Source organism: Oncorhynchus mykiss, unplaced genomic scaffold, assembly GCF_013265735.2.
Source record: "Oncorhynchus mykiss isolate Arlee unplaced genomic scaffold, USDA_OmykA_1.1 un_scaffold_229, whole genome shotgun sequence".
Classification (NCBI taxonomy): domain Eukaryota; kingdom Metazoa; phylum Chordata; class Actinopteri; order Salmoniformes; family Salmonidae; genus Oncorhynchus; species Oncorhynchus mykiss.
Window position 1 is genome coordinate 111,550 of NW_023493697.1, and position 20,951 is coordinate 132,500.

Sequence of the window (20,951 nt, forward strand, 5' to 3'; positions counted from 1 at the left end):
CTGGGGCTATAGGGGACTGTATAATAATATGGATCTGGGGCTATAGGGGACTGTATAATAATATGGATCTGGGGCTATAGGGGACTGTATAATAATATGGATCTGGGGCTATAGGGGACTGTATAATAATATGGATCTGGGCTAGAGTATAATAATATGGATCTGGGGCTATAGGGGACTGTATAATAATATGGATCTGGGGCTATAGGGGACTGTATAATAATATGGATCTGGGGCTATAGGGGACTGTATAATAATATGGATCTGGGGCTATAGGGGACTGTATAATAATATGGATCTGGGCTAGAGTATAATAATATGGATCTGGGGCTATAGGGGACTGTATAATAATATGGATCTGGGGCTATAGGGGACTGTATAATAATATGGATCTGGGGCTATAGGGGACCGTATAATAATATGGATCTGGGGCTATAGGGGACTGTATAATAATATGGATCTGGGGCTATAGGGGACTGTATAATAATATGGATCTGGGGCTATAGGGGACTGTATAATAATATGGATCTGGGGCTATAGGGGACTGTATAATAATATGGATCTGGGGCTATAGGGGACTGTATAATAATATGGATCTGGGGCTATAGGGGACTGTATAATAATATGGATCTGGGCTAGAGTATAATAATATGGATCTGGGGCTATAGGGGACTGTATAATAATATGGATCTGGGGCTATAGGGGACTGTATAATAATATGGATCTGGGGCTATAGGGGACTGTAGCATAATATGGATCTGGGGCTATAGGGGACTGTATAATAATATGGATCTGGGGCTATAGGGGACTGTATAATAATATGGATCTGGGCTAGAGTATAATAATATGGATCTGGGGCTATAGGGGACTGTATAATAATATGGATCTGGGGCTATAGGGGACTGTATAATAATATGGATCTGGGGCTATAGGGGACTGTATAATAATATGGATCTGGGCTAGAGTATAATAATATGGATCTGGGGCTATAGGGGACTGTATAATAATACGGATCTGGGGCTATAGGGGACTGTATAATAATATGGATCTGGGGCTATAGGGGACTGTATAATAATATGGATCTGGGCTAGAGTATAATAATATGGATCTGGGGCTATAGGGGACTGTATAATAATATGGATCTGGGGCTATAGGGGACTGTATAATAATATGGATCTGGGGCTATAGGGGACTGTATAATAATATGGATCTGGGGCTATAGGGGACTGTATAATAATATGGATCTGGGGCTATAGGGGACTGTATAATAATATGGATCTGGGCTAGAGTATAATAATATGGATCTGGGGCTATAGGGGACTGTATAATAATATGGATCTGGGGCTATAGGGGACTGTAGAATAATATGGATCTGGGGCTATAGGGGACTGTAGAATAATATGGATCTGGGGCTATAGGGGACTGTATAATAATATGGATCTGGGGCTATAGGGGACTGTATAATAATATGGATCTGGGCTAGAGTATAATAATACGGATCTGGGGCTATAGGGGACTGTATAATAATATGGATCTGGGGCTATAGGGGACTGTATAATAATATGGATCTGGGCTAGAGTATAATAATATGGATCTGGGGCTATAGGGGACTGTATAATAATATGGATCTGGGGCTATAGGGGACTGTATAATAATATGGATCTGGGGCTATAGGGGACTGTATAATAATATGGATCTGGGGCTATAGGGGACTGTATAATAATATGGATCTGGGCTAGAGTATAATAATATGGATCTGGGGCTATAGGGGACTGTATAATAATATGGATCTGGGGCTATAGGGGACTGTATAATAATATGGATCTGGGACTATAGGGGACTGTATAATAATATGGATCTGGGCTAGAGTATAATAATATGGATCTGGGGCTATAGGGGACTGTATAATAATATGGATCTGGGGCTATAGGGGACTGTATAATAATATGGATCTGGGGCTATAGGGGACTGTAGAATAATATGGATCTGGGCTAGAGTATAATAATATGGATCTGGGGCTATAGGGGACTGTATAATAATACGGATCTGGGGCTATAGGGGACTGTATAATAATATGGATCTGGGCTAGAGTATAATAATATGGATCTGGGGCTATAGGGGACTGTATAATAATATGGATCTGGGGCTATAGGGGACTGTATAATAATATGGATCTGGGGCTATAGGGGACTGTATAATAATATGGATCTGGGCTAGAGTATAATAATATGGATCTGGGGCTATAGGGGACTGTATAATAATACGGATCTGGGGCTATAGGGGACTGTATAATAATATGGATCTGGGCTAGAGTATAATAATATGGATCTGGGGCTATAGGGGACTGTATAATAATATGGATCTGGGGCTATAGGGGACTGTATAATAATATGGATCTGGGGCTATAGGGGACTGTATAATAATATGGATCTGGGGCTATAGGGGACTGTATAATAATATGGATCTGGGGCTATAGGGGACTGTATAATAATATGGATCTGGGGCTATAGGGGACTGTATAATAATATGGATCTGGGGCTATAGGGGACTGTATAATAATATGGATCTGGGCTAGAGTATAATAATATGGATCTGGGGCTATAGGGGACTGTATAATAATACGGATCTGGGGCTACATGAGGAAAAACTAATTTGGAGAAACAACTTTTCATTTTAGACAGAGAGAAAGAAGGAGTGCCAGAGAAAGGGTTGGGTGTGCGCGTGTAGCTGTGTGTTTTGGTGTGTGTGTTTAGGTGTGTATAGCTGTGTGTGTGTGTGTGTGTGTGTGTGTAGGTGTGTGTGTGTGTAGGTAGGTGTGTGTATAGGTGTGTGTGTGTGTATAGGTGTGTGTAGGTAGGTGTGTGTGTACCTCTTAACCACCTCATTGTCCACCATGGTGCTGTCCAACACCACTATGTGTTCAGGTATGGAGACGTGGACTGACAGCAGACCCAGAGTCATCAGACTGAGACAGGCCAGAGTGGCGCCCCCCGGGGACTCCAGAGAGAACTGCAACATCTGGAGAACGCGTGATTTAGTTAACGGAACATTGATGAACTCCGTTATCTTATACAGGGGATCTCATTAAACCCAATTAAACAGTGTGTGAACTGAACAGAGGAATCAGCATCAGAGCTAGAACAAAGTACATATGAAGACAGTTGCTGCCATGTTTAGGAAGTGGCACTGGCATTTTCAGCTTTGTAGAGGAAACATTTCACTCTCAAATACTACAAACCACAAGGGAACTAAACCCACCTCCGTGAGATCCAGAGGGAGAGAGGGGTCAAGGCCCGACTCCGGCTCCTCCGTCTGGGTGAGAGGACAGGAGGCAGGGTCCCCGGAGGTAGACTCAACTCCATGGACGGTAAAAGACGAGACCTGTTCTTCCACTTGGTTGTGGGCCGCGTTGTCCTCGTTCTCCTCCAATTGCTCGTTCTCTGTGTTCTTCCCTCTGTCTTCTGTCTCCATATCTTCATCTTTCTCTTTTTCTCTCTCCTCCTCCCCTCTTTCCTTATCCATATTCTCCTCACTTCTCTCCTCCCCTCTCTCCCTCTCCGTGCCCACCTCCCCTCTCTCCGTGCCCACCTCCCCTCTCTCCGTGCCCACCTCCCCTCTCTCCGTGCCCACCTCCCCTCTCTCCGTGCCCACCTCCCCTCTCTCCGTGCCCACCTCCCCTCTCTCCGTGCCCACCTCCCCTCTCTCCGTGCCCACCTCCCCTCTCTCCGTGCCCACCTCCCCTCTCTCCATGCCCACCTCCCCTCTCTCCATGCTCTCCCTCTTCTCCTTTCCTTCGTGTATGAAGACCGTGGAAGGGTGGTTGTCTCCAGTCCCGTTCTCACTCAAGGCCTGCATGAAGTCAAACACCTCTGTACACAGACCAGTGGGCAGACGCCATGTAAAACACCTACAGGAGAGAGGAGAGTGGGGGGGGGGGGGAGTGGGAGGTGGCGAGGGAGAGAGGAGAGTGGGGGGAGGGGAGTGGGAGGTGGTGAGGGAGAGAGGAGAGTGGGGGGGAGAGTGGGAGGTGGTGAGGGAGAGAGGAGAGTGGGGGGGGGAGTGGGAGGTGGTGAGGGAGAGAGGAGAGTGGGGGGGGGAGTGGGAGGTGGTGAGGGAGAGAGGAGAGTGGGGGGGGGAGTGGGAGGTGGTGAGGGAGAGAGGAGAGTGGGGGGGAGTGGGAGGTGGTGAGGGAGAGAGGAGAGTGGGGGGGGGAGTGGGAGGTGGTGAGGGAGAGAGGAGAGTGGGGGGGGGAGTGGGAGGTGGTGAGGGAGAGAGGAGAGTGGGGGGGAGTGGGAGGTGGTGAGGGAGAGAGGAGAGTGGGGGGGGGGGAGTGGGAGGTGGTGAGGGAGAGAGGAGAGTGGGGGGGGGAGTGGGAGGTGGTGAGGGAGAGAGGAGAGTAGTGTTATTACCCTGTAGTAGTGTTATTACCCTGTAGTAGTGTTATTACCCTGTAGTAGTGTTATTACCCTGTAGTAGTGTTATTACCCTGTAGTAGTGTTATTACCCTGTAGTAGTGTTACTACCCTGTAGTAGTGTTACTACCCTGTAGTAGTGTTATTACCCTGTAGTAGTGTTATTACCCTGTAGTAGTGTTACTACCCTGTAGTAGTGTTACTACCCTGTAGTAGTGTTACAACCCTGTAGTAGTGTTACTACCCTGTAGTAGTGTTACTACCCTGTAGTAGTGTTATTACCCTGTAGTAGTGTTACTACCCTGTAGTAGTGTTATTACCCTGTAGTAGTGTTACTACCCTGTAGTAGTGTTACTACCCTGTAGTAGTGTTACTACCCTGTAGTAGTGTTACTACCCTGTAGTAGTGTTATTACCCTGTAGTAGTGTTATTACCCTGTAGTAGTGTTATTACCCTGTAGTAGTGTTATTACCCTGTAGTAGTGTTATTACCCTGTAGTAGTGTTACTAACCTGTAGTAGCTAGTAGTGATATTACCCAGTAGTAGTGTTATTACCCTGTAGTAGTGTTACTACCCTGTAGTAGTGTTACTACCCTGTAGTAATGTTATTACCCTGTAGTAGTGTTATTACCCTGTAGTAGTGTTATTACCCTGTAGTAGTGTTACTACCCTGTAGTAGTGTTACTACCCTGTAGTAGTGTTATTACCCTGTAGTAGTGTTATTACCCTGTAGTAGTGTTATTACCCTGTAGTAGTGTTATTACCCTGTAGTAGTGTTATTACCCTGTAGTAGTGTTATTACCCTGTAGTAGTGTTATTACCCTGTAGTAGTGTTATTACCCTGTAGTAGTGTTATTACCCTGTAGTAGTGTTACTACCCTGTAGTAGTGTTACTACCCTGTAGTAGTGTTATTACCCTGTAGTAGTGTTATTACCCTGTAGTAGTGTTACTACCCTGTAGTAGTGTTATTACCCTGTAGTAGTGTTATTACCCTGTAGTAGTGTTATTACCCTGTAGTAGTGTTATTACCCTGTAGTAGCTAGTATTATTATTACCCTGTAGTAGTGTTATTACCCTGTAGTAGTGTTATTACCCTGTAGTAGTGCTACTAACATGTAGTAGTGTTATTACCCTGTAGTAGTGTTATTACCCTGTAGTAGCTAGTATTATTATTACCCTGTAGTAGTGTTATTACCCTGTAGTAGTGTTATTACCCTGTAGTAGTGCTACTAACATGTAGTAGTGTTATTACCCTGTAGTAGTGTTATTACCCTGTAGTAGCTAGTATTATTATTACCCTGTAGTAGTGTTATTACCCTGTAGTAGTGTTATTACCCTGTAGTAGTGTTATTACCCTGTAGTAGTGTTATTACCCTGTAGTAGTGTTATTACCCTGTAGTAGTGTTATTACCCTGTAGTAGTGTTATTACCCTGTAGTAGCTAGTATTATTATTACCCTGTAGTAGTGTTATTACCCTGTAGTAGTGTTATTACCCTGTAGTAGTGCTACTAACATGTAGTAGTGTTATTACCCTGTAGTAGTGTTACTAACCTGTAGTAGTGTTACTACCCTGTAGTAGTGTTATTACCCTGTAGTAGTGTTACTACCCTGTAGTAGTGTTATTACCCTGTAGTAGTGTTATTACCCTGTAGTAGTGTTATTACCCTGTAGTAGTGTTATTACCCTGTAGTAGTGTTACTACCCTGTAGTAGTGTTATTACCCTGTAGTAGTGTTACTACCCTGTAGTAGTGTTATTACCCTGTAGTAGTGTTATTACCCTGTAGTAGTGTTATTACCCTGTAGTAGTGTTATTACCCTGTAGTAGCTAGTATTATTATTACCCTGTAGTAGTGTTATTACCCTGTAGTAGTGTTATTACCCTGTAGTAGTGCTACTAACATGTAGTAGTGTTATTACCCTGTAGTAGTGTTATTACCCTGTAGTAGCTAGTATTATTATTACCCTGTAGTAGTGTTATTACCCTGTAGTAGTGTTATTACCCTGTAGTAGTGTTATTACCCTGTAGTAGTGTTATTACCCTGTAGTAGTGTTATTACCCTGTAGTAGTGTTATTACCCTGTAGTAGTGTTATTACCCTGTAGTAGCTAGTATTATTATTACCCTGTAGTAGTGTTATTACCCTGTAGTAGTGTTATTACCCTGTAGTAGTGCTACTAACATGTAGTAGTGTTATTACCCTGTAGTAGTGTTATTACCCTGTAGTAGCTAGTATTATTATTACCCTGTAGTAGTGTTATTACCCTGTAGTAGTGTTATTACCCTGTAGTAGTGCTACTAACATGTAGTAGTGTTATTACCCTGTAGTAGTGTTACTACCCTGTAGTAGTGTTACTACCCTGTAGTAGTGTTACTACCCTGTAGTAGTGTTACAACCCTGTAGTAGTGTTACTAACCTGTAGTAGCTAGTAGTGTTATTATCCTGTAGTAGTGTTACTAACCTGTAGTAGCTAGTAGTGTTATTACCCTGTAGTAGTGTTATTACCCTGTAGTAGTGTTACTAACATGTAGTAACTAGTAGTGCTATTACCCTGTAGTAGTGTTATTACCCTGTAGTAGTGCTATTACCCTGTAGTAGTGTTATTACCCTGTAGTAGTGTTACTAACCTGTAGTAGCTAGTAGTGTTACTACCCTGTAGTAGTGTTATTACCCTGTAGTAGTGTTATTACCCTGTAGTAGTGCTATTACCCTGTAGTAGTGTTACTAACCTATAGTAGCTAGTAGTGTTATTACCCTGTAGTAGTGTTATTACCCTGTAGAGATGTTATTACCCTGTAGTAGTGTTACTAACCTGTAGTAGTGTTACTACCCTGTAGTAGTGTTACTACCCTGTAGTAGTGTTACTAACCTGTAGTAGTGTTATTACCCTGTAGTAGTGTTATTACCCTGTAGTAGTGTTATTACCCTGTAGTAGTGTTATTACCCTGTAGTAGTGTTACTAACCTGTAGTAACTAGTAGTGCTATTACCCTGTAGTAGTGCTATTACCCTGTAGTAGTGCTATTACCCTGTAGTAGTGTTATTACCCTGTAGTAGTGTTATTACCCTGTAGTAGTGTTATTTCCCTGTAGTAGTGTTACTAACCTGTAGTAGTGTTATTACCCTGTAGTAGTGTTATTACCCTGTAGTAGTGTTACTAACCTGTAGTAGCTAGTAGTGATATTACCCAGTAGTAGTGTTACTACCCTGTAGTAGTGTTACTACCCTGTAGTAGTGTTACTACCCTGTAGTAGTGTTACTAACCTGTAGTAGTGTTACTAACCTGTAGTAGTGTTATTACCCTGTAGTAGTGTTATTACCCTGTAGTAGTGTTACTAACCTGTAGTAGCTAGTAGTGATATTACCCAGTAGTAGTGTTACTACCCTGTAGTAGTGGTATTACCCAGTAGTAGTGTTACTACCCTGTAGTAGTGTTATTACCCAGTAGTAGTGTTACTAACCTGTAGTAGTGTTACTACCCTGTAGTAGTGTTATTACCCAGTAGTAGTGTTACTAACCTGTAGTAGTGTTACTAACCTGTAGTAGTGTTACAACCCTGTAGTAGTGTTACAACAGTGTTACAACCCTGTAGTAGTGTTACAACCCTGTAGTAGTGTTACAACCCTGTAGTAGTGTTACTACCCTGTAGTAGTGTTACTACCCTGTAGTAGTGCTACTACCCTGTAGTAGTGTTACTACCCTGTAGTAGTGTTATTACCCTGTAGTAACTAGTAGTAGTGTTACTAACCTGTAGTAGTGTTATTACCCTGTAGTAGTGTTACTACCCTGTAGTAGTGTTACTACCCTGTAGTAACTAGTAGTAGTGTTACTACCCTGTAGTAGTGTTACTACCCTGTAGTAGTGTTATTACCCAGTAGTAGTGTTACTAACCTGTCGTAACTAGTAGTGTTATTACCCTGTAGTAGTGCTACTAACCTGTAGTAACTAGTGTTATTACCCTGTAGTAGTGTTATTACCCTGTAGTAGTGTTATTACCCTGTAGTAGTGTTATTACCCTGTAGTAGCTAGTATTATTATTACCCTGTAGTAGTGTTACTACCCTGTAGTAGTGTTATTACCCTGTAGTAGTGTTATTACCCTGTAGTAGTGTTATTACCCTGTAGTAGCTAGTAGTATTATTACCCTGTAGTAGTGTTACTAACCTGTAGTAACTCTGAGACAGTTGGTAAGACATGGGCAGGATGGGTAGGGCACGGTTCTTATTGGGGCCACACAGTTGACTGATCCTTCGTCTGTTGACCAATCCCTTCTTCCTGCACTGGACAAACACCTGACACAGAACCTCCTGACGGTACCTACTGTAGGTATGGAAGGTCTGGAGAAAGGAGAGGGAGGGAGGGGGAGAGAGAGAGAGAGGGAGGTGGTGAGGGACAGGGAGGCAGAGAGAGAGAGGCAGAAAGAGAGAGAGGCAGAGAGAGAGAGAGAGAGGCAGAGAGAGAGAGAGAGGCAGAGAGAGAGAGAGAGAGAGAGGCAGAGAGAGAGAGGCAGAGAGAGAGAGAGGCAGATAGAGAGAGAGAGAGAGAGAGAGAAAGAGAGGCAGAGAGAGAGAAAGAGAGGCAGAGAGAGAGAGAGAGGCAGAGAGAGAGAGAGAGAGGCAGAGAGAGAGAGAGAGAGGCAGAGAGAGAGAGAGAGGCAGAGAGAGGCAGAGAGAGAGGCAGAGAGGCAGAGAGAGAGGCAGAGAGGCAGAGAGAGAGATAAAATACTTTCATGCTTCTCAACTTAAACATCTTCCCATAACCAACCATCCTTCTTAAATGTAATAATGGGTTCAGTGTTAGAACCGTTGATATACCTTTAATGATCTGTAAATACGCCGGGACATGTGATTGCCTTGGGTCTATAATTTTGTGCGTGTGTGTGTGTGTATATACCTGGAAGGATCGGCAGCATTTCATCTGAGAGTTGGACATGGCCAATGTACTCTGGATCAGATTATTCAACACCAGGGAGTGGATGTCCTCAATACTGGAACAGAGAGAGACAGAGACACAGAGAGAGACAGAGAGAGACAGAGAGAGACAGAGAGAGACAGAGAGAGACAGAGAGAGACAGAGACACAGAGAGAGACAGAGAGAGACAGAGAGAGAGAGACACAGAGACAGAGAGAGAGAGAGAGAGACACAGAGAGACACAGAGAGAGACAAAGAGAGAGACAGACAGAGAGACAGACAGAGACACAGAGAGAGAGAGAGACACACAACCATTATAGAAAGAGAACATACTAGGATAATTGTCGACATGCATTTATATTCATGGCCGTCATTTTAAATAAGAATTTGTCCTTAACTTGCCTAGTTAAAAAAATATTACTATTTCTTTACATCGTGTTTTAGATAGTTGTATTGTTGTCATGTATTGATATTCATGTCAGATAGTTGTCATGTATTGATATTCATGTCAGATAGTTGTCATGTGTTGATATTCATGTCAGATAGTTGTCATGTATTGATATTCATGTCAGATAGTTGTCATGTATTGATATTCATGTCAGATAGTTGTATTGTTGTCATGTATTGATATTCCTGTCAGATAGTTGTCATGTGTTGATATTCATGTCAGATAGTTGTATTGTTGTCATGTATTGATATTCCTGTCAGATAGTTGTATTGTTGTCATGTGTTGATATTCCTGTCAGATAGTTGTCATGTATTGATATTCATGTCAGATAGTTGTCATGTATTGATATTCCTGTCAGATAGTTGTCATGTATTGATATTCATGTCAGATAGTTGTATTGTTGTCATGTATTGATATTCATGTCAGATAGTTGTCATGTATTGATATTCCTGTCAGATAGTTGTATTGTTGTCATGTGTTGATATTCCTGTCAGATAGTTGTATTGTTGTCATGTATTGATATTCATGTCAGATAGTTGTCATGTATTGATATTCATGTCAGATAGTTGTATTGTTGTCATGTATTGATATTCCTGTCAGATAGTTGTATTGTTGTCATGTATTGATATTCCTGTCAGATAGTTGTCATGTGTTGATATTCATGTCAGATAGTTGTCATGTGTTGATATTCCTGTCAGATAGTTGTATTGTTGTCATGTATTGATATTCATGTCAGATAGTTGTCATGTATTGATATTCATGTCAGATAGTTGTATTGTTGTCATGTATTGATATTCCTGTCAGATAGTTGTCATGTGTTGATATTCCTGTCAGATAGTTGTCATGTGTTGATATTCCTGTCAGATAGTTGTATTGTTGTCATGTATTGATATTAATGTCAGATAGTTGTCATGTATTGATATTCCTGTCAGATAGTTGTCATGTGTTGATATTCATGTCAGATAGTTGTCATGTATTGATATTCATGTCAGATAGTTGTATTGTTGTCATGTATTGATATTCCTGTCAGATAGTTGTATTGTTGTCATGTATTGATATTCCTGTCAGATAGTTGTATTGTTGTCATGTATTGATATTCCTGTCAGATAGTTGTATTGTCGTCTTGTATTGATAATCATGTCAGATAGTTGTCATGTATTGATATTCATGTCAGATAGTTGTATTGTTGTCATGTATTGATATTCATGTCAGATAGTTGTCATGTATTGATATTCATGTCAGATAGTTGTCATGTATTGATATTCATGTCAGATAGTTGTCATGTATTGATATTCATGTCAGATAGTTGTCATGTATTGATATTCCTGTCAGATAGTTGTCATGTATTGATATTCATGTCAGATAGTTGTCATGTATTGATATTCCTGTCAGATAGTTGTCATGTATTGATATTCCTGTCAGATAGTTGTCATGTATTGATATTCCTGTCAGATAGTTGTATTGTTGTCATGTATTGATATTCCTGTCAGATAGTTGTATTGTTGTCATGTATTGATATTCCTGTCAGATAGTTGTCATGTATTGATATTCATGTCAGATAGTTGTCATGTATTGATATTCATGTCAGATAGTTGTCATGTATTGATATTCATGTGAGATAGTTGTCATGTATTGATATTCATGTCAGATAGTTGTCATGTATTGATATTCCTGTCAGATAGTTGTCATGTATTGATATTCATGTCAGATAGTTGTCATGTGTTGATATTCATGTCAGATAGTTGTCATGTATTGATATTCCTGTCAGATAGTTGTATTGTTGTCATGTATTGATATTCCTGTCAGATAGTTGTCATGTATTGATATTCCTGTCAGATAGTTGTCATGTATTGATATTCCTGTCAGATAGTTGTATTGTTGTCATGTATTGATATTCCTGTCAGATAGTTGTCATGTATTGATATTCATGTCAGATAGTTGTCATGTATTGATATTCATGTCAGATAGTTGTCATGTATTGATATTCCTGTCAGATAGTTGTCATGTATTGATATTCATGTCAGATAGTTGTCATGTATTGATATTCATGTCAGATAGTTGTCATGTATTGATATTCCTGTCAGATAGTTGTCATGTATTGATATTCCTGTCAGATAGTTGTATTGTTGTCATGTATTGATATTCCTGTCAGATAGTTGTCATGTATTGATATTCATGTCAGATAGTTGTCATGTATTGATATTCCTGTCAGATAGTTGTCATGTATTGATATTCCTGTCAGATAGTTGTCATGTATTGATATTCCTGTCAGATAGTTGTCATGTATTGATATTCCTGTCAGATAGTTGTATTGTTGTCATGTATTGATATTCCTGTCAGATAGTTGTATTGTTGTCATGTATTGATATTCCTGTCAGATAGTTGTATTGTTGTCATGTATTGATATTCCTGTCAGATAGTTGTATTGTTTTATCTCCTACCTGTTGAGAGAGTCCTTGGTGTTCTCATCTGACATGTCCTCCAGGGTGTACACCTTAAACCTAAATGACATCAACAACACACGTCGGCCAATAGGAGAGCACAGGAGTGGGTTGTCATCAGATGTTCTGTGTGTCTGTGTTACCGTGAGGTGTGTGTGTTTTCATAAGTGAGTATGAGTGTCTGTGTTACCGTGAGGTGTGTGTGTTTTCATAAGTGTGTATGAGTGTCTGTGTTACCGTGAGAACAGCTGTGTCTTGGTGTCAGGGATGGTGACATCACACGACCCGGAGGCGGAGCTGAACTTCTGTCTGAGTAACGACACAAACTCCCGGAACACTGTAGAACATTCCTGGAACAAACACACACAGATTAACTAACACACAAATACACATAGATGAACTAACACACAAATACACACACAGATTAACTAACGCACAAACACACACAGATTAACTAACACACAAATACACACAGATTAACTAACATACACACATTAACTAACACACACACACACACACACACATTAACTAACACACACACACACACAGATTAACTAACACACACACACACACACAGATTAACTAACACACACACATACACACACAGATTAACTAACACACAAATACACACAGATTAACTAACACACACATACACACAGATTAACTAACACACAAATACACACAGATTAACTAACACACAAATACACAACACCTGTGTCCTGGATGGTGTTGTCCTCAGACCCAACCTCTCAGTCTACTGCCCCCTGACCCAACCTCTCAATCTACTGCCCTCTGACCCAACCTCTCAGTCTACTGCCCTCTGACCCAACCTCTCAACCTACTGCCCTCTGACCCAACCTCTCAGTCTACTGCCCTCTGACCAAACCTCTCAATCTACTGCCCTCTGACCCAACCTCTCAACCTACTGCCCTCTGACCCAACCTCTCAGTCTACTGCCCTCTGACCCAACCTCTCAATCTACTGCCCTCTGACCCAACCTCTCAAGCTACTGCCCTCTGACCCAACCTCTCAACCTACTGCCCTCTGACCCAACCTCTCAGTCTACTGCCCTCTGACCCAACCTCTCAATCTACTGCCCTCTGACCCAACCTCTCAAGCTACTGCCCTCTGACCCAACCTCTCAACCTACTGCCCCCTGACCCAACCTCTCAATCTGACCTACTGCCCTCTGACCCAACCTCTCAACCTACTGCCCCCTGACCCAACCTCTCAATCTGACCTACTGCCCTCTGACCCAACCTCTCAAGCTACTGCCCTCTGACCCAACCTCTCAACCTACTGCCCCCTGACCCAACCTCTCAATCTACTGCCCTCTGACCCAACCTCTCAATCTACTGCCCCCTGACCAAACCTGTCAACCTACTGCCCCCTGACCCAACCTCTCAATCTACTGCCCCCTGACCAAACCTCTCAACCTACTGCCCTCTGACCCAACCTCTCAGTCTACTGCCCTCTGACCCAACCTCTCAATCTACTGCCCCCTGACCAAACCTCTCAATCTACTGCCCCCTGACCAAACCTCTCAACCTACTGCCCCCTGACCAAACCTCTCAATCTACTGCCCCCTGACCCAACCTCTCAATCTACTGCCCTCAGACCCAACCTCTCAACCTACTGCCCCCTGACCCAACCTCTCAATCTACTGCCCCCTGACCCAACCTCTCAATCTACTGCCCTCAGACCCAACCTCTCAACCTACTGCCCCCTGACCCAACCTCTCAATCTACTGCCCCCTGACCCAACCTCTCAATCTGACCTACTGCCCTCAGACCCAACCTCTCAATCTACTGCCCCCTGACCCAACCTCTCAATCTACTGCCCTCAGACCCAACCTCTCAACCTACTGCCCCCTGACCCAACCTCTCAATCTACTGCCCCCTGACCCAACCTCTCAATCTGACCTGCTGCCCTCAGACCCAACCTCTCAACCTACTGCCCCCTGACCCAACCTCTCAATCTACTGCCCCCTGACCCAACCTCTCAATCTGACCTACTGCCCTCAGACCCAACCTCTCAATCTACTGCCCCCTGACCCAACCTCTCAATCTACTGCCCCCTGACCCAACCTCTCAATCTACTGCCCTCAGACCCAAACTCTCAATCTGACCTGCTGCCCTCAGATCCAACCTCTCAATCTGACCTACTGCCCTCTGACCAAACCTCTCAATCTACTGCCCTCTGACCCAACCTCTCAACCTACTGCCCTCTGACCCAACCTCTCAGTCTACTGCCCTCTGACCCAACCTCTCAATCTACTGCCCTCTGACCCAACCTCTCAAGCTACTGCCCTCTGACCCAACCTCTCAACCTACTGCCCTCTGACCCAACCTCTCAGTCTACTGCCCTCTGACCCAACCTCTCAATCTACTGCCCTCTGACCCAACCTCTCAAGCTACTGCCCTCTGACCCAACCTCTCAACCTACTGCCCCCTGACCCAACCTCTCAATCTGACCTACTGCCCTCTGACCCAACCTCTCAACCTACTGCCCCCTGACCCAACCTCTCAATCTGACCTACTGCCCTCTGACCCAACCTCTCAAGCTACTGCCCTCTGACCCAACCTCTCAACCTACTGCCCCCTGACCCAACCTCTCAATCTACTGCCCTCTGACCCAACCTCTCAATCTACTGCCCCCTGACCAAACCTGTCAACCTACTGCCCCCTGACCCAACCTCTCAATCTACTGCCCCCTGACCAAACCTCTCAACCTACTGCCCTCTGACCCAACCTCTCAATCTACTGCCCCCTGACCCAACCTCTCAATCTACTGCCCCCTGACCAAACCTCTCAATCTACTGCCCCCTGACCAAACCTCTCAACCTACTGCCCCCTGACCAAACCTCTCAATCTACTGCCCCCTGACCCAACCTCTCAATCTACTGCCCTCAGACCCAACCTCTCAACCTACTGCCCCCTGACCCAACCTCTCAATCTACTGCCCCCTGACCCAACCTCTCAATCTACTGCCCTCAGACCCAACCTCTCAACCTACTGCCCCCTGACCCAACCTCTCAATCTACTGCCCCCTGACCCAACCTCTCAATCTGACCTACTGCCCTCAGACCCAACCTCTCAATCTACTGCCCCCTGACCCAACCTCTCAATCTACTGCCCTCAGACCCAACCTCTCAACCTACTGCCCCCTGACCCAACCTCTCAATCTACTGCCCCCTGACCCAACCTCTCAATCTGACCTGCTGCCCTCAGACCCAACCTCTCAACCTACTGCCCCCTGACCCAACCTCTCAATCTACTGCCCCCTGACCCAACCTCTCAATCTGACCTACTGCCCTCAGACCCAACCTCTCAATCTACTGCCCCCTGACCCAACCTCTCAATCTACTGCCCCCTGACCCAACCTCTCAATCTACTGCCCTCAGACCCAAACTCTCAATCTGACCTGCTGCCCTCAGATCCAACCTCTCAATCTGACCTACTGCCCTCTGACCAAACCTCTCAATCTACTGCCCTCTGACCCAACCTCTCAACCTACTGCCCTCTGACCCAACCTCTCAGTCTACTGCCCTCTGACCCAACCTCTCAATCTACTGCCCTCTGACCCAACCTCTCAAGCTACTGCCCTCTGACCCAACCTCTCAACCTACTGCCCTCTGACCCAACCTCTCAGTCTACTGCCCTCTGACCCAACCTCTCAATCTACTGCCCTCTGACCCAACCTCTCAAGCTACTGCCCTCTGACCCAACCTCTCAACCTACTGCCCCCTGACCCAACCTCTCAATCTGACCTACTGCCCTCTGACCCAACCTCTCAACCTACTGCCCCCTGACCCAACCTCTCAATCTGACCTACTGCCCTCTGACCCAACCTCTCAAGCTACTGCCCTCTGACCCAACCTCTCAACCTACTGCCCCCTGACCCAACCTCTCAATCTACTGCCCTCTGACCCAACCTCTCAATCTACTGCCCCCTGACCAAACCTGTCAACCTACTGCCCCCTGACCCAACCTCTCAATCTACTGCCCCCTGACCAAACCTCTCAACCTACTGCCCCCTGACCCAACCTCTCAATCTACTGCCCCCTGACCCAACCTCTCAATCTACTGCCCCCTGACCAAACCTCTCAATCTACTGCCCCCTGACCAAACCTCTCAACCTACTGCCCCCTGACCAAACCTCTCAATCTACTGCCCCCTGACCCAACCTCTCAATCTACTGCCCTCAGACCCAACCTCTCAACCTACTGCCCCCTGACCCAACCTCTCAATCTACTGCCCCCTGACCCAACCTCTCAATCTACTGCCCTCAGACCCAACCTCGCAACCTACTGCCCCCTGACCCAACCTCTCAATCTACTGCCCCCTGACCCAACCTCTCAATCTGACCTACTGCCCTCAGACCCAACCTCTCAATCTACTGCCCCCTGACCCAACCTCTCAATCTACTGCCCTCAGACCCAACCTCTCAACCTACTGCCCCCTGACCCAACCTCTCAATCTACTGCCCCCTGACCCAACATCTCAATCTGACCTGCTGCCCTCAGACCCAACCTCTCAACCTACTGCCCCCTGACCCAACCTCTCAATCTACTGCCCCCTGACCCAACCTCTCAATCTGACCTACTGCCCTCAGACCCAACCTCTCAATCTACTGCCCCCTGACCCAACCTCTCAATCTACTGCCCCCTGACCCAACCTCTCAATCTACTGCCCTCAGACCCAAACTCTCAATCTGACCTGCTGCCCTCAGATCCAACCTCTCAATCTGACCTACTGCCCTCAGACCCAACCTCTCAATCTGACCTACTGCCCTCAGACCCAACCTCTCAATCTACTGCCCCCTGACCCAACCTCTCAACCTACTGCCCCCTGACCCAACCTCTCAATCTACTGCCCTCTGACCCAACCTCTCAACCTCCTGCCCCCTGACCCAACCTCTCAATCTGTTCAATAGATACAGTGCCTTGCGAAAGTATTCGGCCCCCTTGAACTTTGCGACCTTTTGCCACATTTCAGGCTTCAAACATAAAGATATAAAACTGTATTTTTTTTGTGAAGAATCAACAACAAGTGGGACACAATCATGAAGTGGAACGACATTTATTGGATATTTCAAACTTTTTTAACAAATCAAAAACGGACAAATTGGGCGTGCAAAATTATTCAGCCCCTTTACTTTCAGTGCAGCAAACTCTCTCCAGAAGTTCAGTGAGGATCTCTGAATGATCCAATGTTGACCTAAATGACTAATGATGATAAATACAATCCACCTGTGTGTAATCAAGTCTCCGTATAAATGCACCTGCACTGTGATAGTCTCAGAGGTCCGTTAAAAGCGCAGAGAGCATCATGAAGAACAAGGAACACACCAGGCAGGTCCGAGATACTGTTGTGAAGAAGTTTATTTGGATACAAAAATATTTCCCAAGCTTTAAACATCCCAAGGAGCACTGTGCAAGCGATAATATTGAAATGGAAGGAGTATCAGACCACTGCAAATCTACCAAGACCTGGCCGTCCCTCTAAACTTTCAGCTCATACAAGGAGAAGACTGATCAGAGATGCAGCCAAGAGGCCCATGATCACTCTGGATGAACTGCAAAGATCTACAGCTGAGCTGGGAGACTCTGTCCATAGGACAACAATCAGTCGTATATTGCACAAATCTGGCCTTTATGGAAGAGTGGCAAGAAGAAAGCCATTTCTTAAAGATATCCATAAAAAGTGTCGTTTAAAGTTTGCCACAAGCCACCTGGGAGACACACCAAACATGTGGAAGAAGGTGCTCTGGTCAGATGAAACCAAAATGGAACTTTTTGGCAACAATGCAAAACGTTATTTTTGGCGTAAAAGCAACACAGCTCATCACCCTGAACACACCATCCCCACTGTCAAACATGGTGGTGGCAGCATCATGGTTTGGGCCTGCTTTTCTTCAGCAGGGACAGGGAAGATGCTTAAAATTGATGGGAAGATGGATGGAGCCAAATACAGGACCATTCTGGAAGAAAACCTGATGGAGTCTGCAAAAGACCTGAGACTGGGACGGAGATTTGTCTTCCAACAAGACAATGATCCAAAACATAAAGCAAAATCTACAATGGAATGGTTCAAAAATAAACATATCCAGGTGTTAGAATGGCCAAGTCAAAGTCCAGACCTGAATCCAATCGAGAATCTGTGGAAAGAACTGAAAACTGCTGTTCACAAATGCTCTCCATCCAACCTCACTGAGCTTTTGCAAGGAGAAATGGGAAAAAATTTCAGTCTCTCGATGTGCAAAACTGATAGAGACATACCCCAAGCAACTTACAGCTGTAATCGCAGCAAAAGGTGGCGCTACAAACTATTAACTTAAGGGGGCTGAATAATTTTGCACGCCCAATTTGTCCGTTTTTGATTTGTTAAAAAAGTTTGAAATATCCAATAAATGTCGTTCCACTTCATGATTGTGTCCCACTTGTTGTTGATTCTTCACAAAAAAATACAGTTTTATATCTTTATGTTTGAAGCCTGAAATGTGGCAAAAGGTCGCAAAGTTCAAGGGGGCCGAATACTTTCGCAAGGCACTGTATAATACTGAAAACCAATTCACTCATGAGGTGAATGTGTGTGTGTGTGTTACCTTGGGGTCGTTGGGGTCGTGAACAGACGGGTGGTGTGTGTGTATTACCTTGGGGTCGTTGGGGTTGTGAACAGACGGGTGGTGTGTGTGTTACCTTGGGGTCGTTGGGGGTTGTAAACAGACGGGTGGTGTGTGTGTGTGTGTGTGTTACCTTGGGGCAGTGAACAGACGGGTGGTGTGTGTGTGTTACCTTGGGGTCGTTGGGGTTGTGAACAGACGGGTGGTGTGTGTGTTACCTTGGGGTCGTTGGGGTCGTTGGGGTTGTAAACAGACGGGTGGTGTGTGTGTGTGTTACCTTGTGGTCGTGAACAGACGGGTGGTGTGTGTGTGTTACCTTGGGGTGGTTGGGGTTGTGAACAGACGGGTGGTGTGTGTTACCTTGGGGTCGTTGGGGTTGTTGGGGTTGTAAACAGACGGGTGGTGTGTGTGTGTGTGTGTGTTACCTTGTGGTCGTGAACAGACGGGTGGTGTGTGTGTGTTACCTTGGGGTCGTTGGGGTCATGTTTCCTTCCCTGTAGTTTCGCTATCAGAGGCTTGTCCTGGTACACCTCCGCCAGACAGATCCTACAGGACAACACAGCGTGTCCATTACAGATCAACACAGCGTGTCATTACAGGACAACACAGCGCGTCCATTACAGATCAACGCAGCGTGTCCATTACAGATCAACACAGCGTGTCCATTACAGATCAACACAGCGTATCCATTACAGATCAACTCAGCGTGTCCATTACAGATCAACACAGCGTGTCCATTACAGATCAACGCAGCGTATCCATTACAGATCAACACAGCGTGTCCATTACAGATCAACACAGCGTATCCATTACAGATCAACACAGCGCGTCCATTACAGATCAACACGCCGTGTCCATTACTCATCAACACAGCGTGTACATTACAGATCAACACAGCGTGTCCATTACAGATCAACACAGCGTGTCTATTACTGATCAACACAGCGTGTCCATTACAGATCAACGCAGCGTGTCCATTACAGATCAACACAGCGTGTCCATTACAGATCAACGCAGCGTGTCTATTACTGATCAACACAGCGTGTCCATTACAGATCAACGCAGCGTATCCATTACAGATCAACACAGCGTGTCCATTACAGATCAACGCAGCGTGTCCATTACAGATCAACGCAGCGTGTCCATTACAGATCAACACAGCGTGTCCATTACAGATCAACACAGCGTGTCCATTACACAGCGTGTCCATTACTGATCAACACAGCGTGTCCATTACAGATCAACGCAGCGTGTCCATTACAGATCAACACAGCGTATCCATTACAGATCAACACAGCGTGTCCATTACAGATCAACACAGCGTGTCCATTACTGATCAACACAGCGTGTCCATTACAGATCAACACAGCGTGTCCATTACAGATCAACACAGCGTGTCTATTACAGATCAACGCAGCGTGTCAACACAGCGTGTCCATTACAGATCAACGCAGCGTGTCCATTACAGATCAACACAGCGCGTCCATTACAGATCAACACAGCGCGTCTATTACTGATCAACGCAGCGTGTCCATTACAGATCAACACAGCGTGTCCATTACACAGCGTGTCCATTACTGATCAACACAGCGTGTCCATTACAGATCAACACAGCGTGTCCATTACAGATCAACGCAGCGTGTCTATTACAGATCAACACAGTGTGTCCATTACTGATCAACACAGCGTGTCCATTACACAGCGTGTCCATTACAGATAAACACAGCGTGTCCATTACAGATAAACACAGCGTGTCCATTACAGATCAACACAGCGTGTCCATTACAGATCAACACAGCGTGTCCATTACACAGCGTGTCCATTACAGATCAACACAGCGTGTCTATTACAGATCAACACAGCGTGTCCATTACAGATCAACGCAGTGTGTCCATTACTGATCAACACAGCGTGTCCATTACACAGCGTGTCCATTACAGATCAACACAGCGTGTCCATTACAGATCAACACAGCGTGTCCATTACAGATCAACGCAGCGTGTCCATTACAGATCAACACAGCGTGTCCATTACAGATCAACACAGCGTGTCCATTACTGATCAACACAGCGTGTCCATTACACAGTGTGTCCATTACAGATCAACACAGCGTGTC

The 20,951-nt window shown here is 44.8% G+C and overlaps 1 protein-coding gene across 1 annotated transcript in view; it reads right to left on the reverse strand.

The window, feature by feature from the left end:
* The window catches only part of LOC110487187 (general transcription factor 3C polypeptide 1), a 108,763-nt gene that overhangs the window by 21,449 nt on the left and 66,363 nt on the right, over nt 1-20,951 (reverse strand). Inside the window, exons 27-34 of the mRNA XM_036973336.1 lie at nt 19,300-19,381; nt 12,449-12,561; nt 12,212-12,271; nt 9,305-9,398; nt 8,576-8,748; nt 3,703-3,907; nt 3,259-3,561; nt 2,870-3,018 (exon numbers count right to left, since the gene is read on the reverse strand). Of these exons, the coding sequence (XP_036829231.1) occupies nt 2,870-3,018; nt 3,259-3,561; nt 3,703-3,907; nt 8,576-8,748; nt 9,305-9,398; nt 12,212-12,271; nt 12,449-12,561; nt 19,300-19,381 (1,179 nt within the window). The remainder of the gene's footprint in view (nt 1-2,869; nt 3,019-3,258; nt 3,562-3,702; nt 3,908-8,575; nt 8,749-9,304; nt 9,399-12,211; nt 12,272-12,448; nt 12,562-19,299; nt 19,382-20,951) is intronic.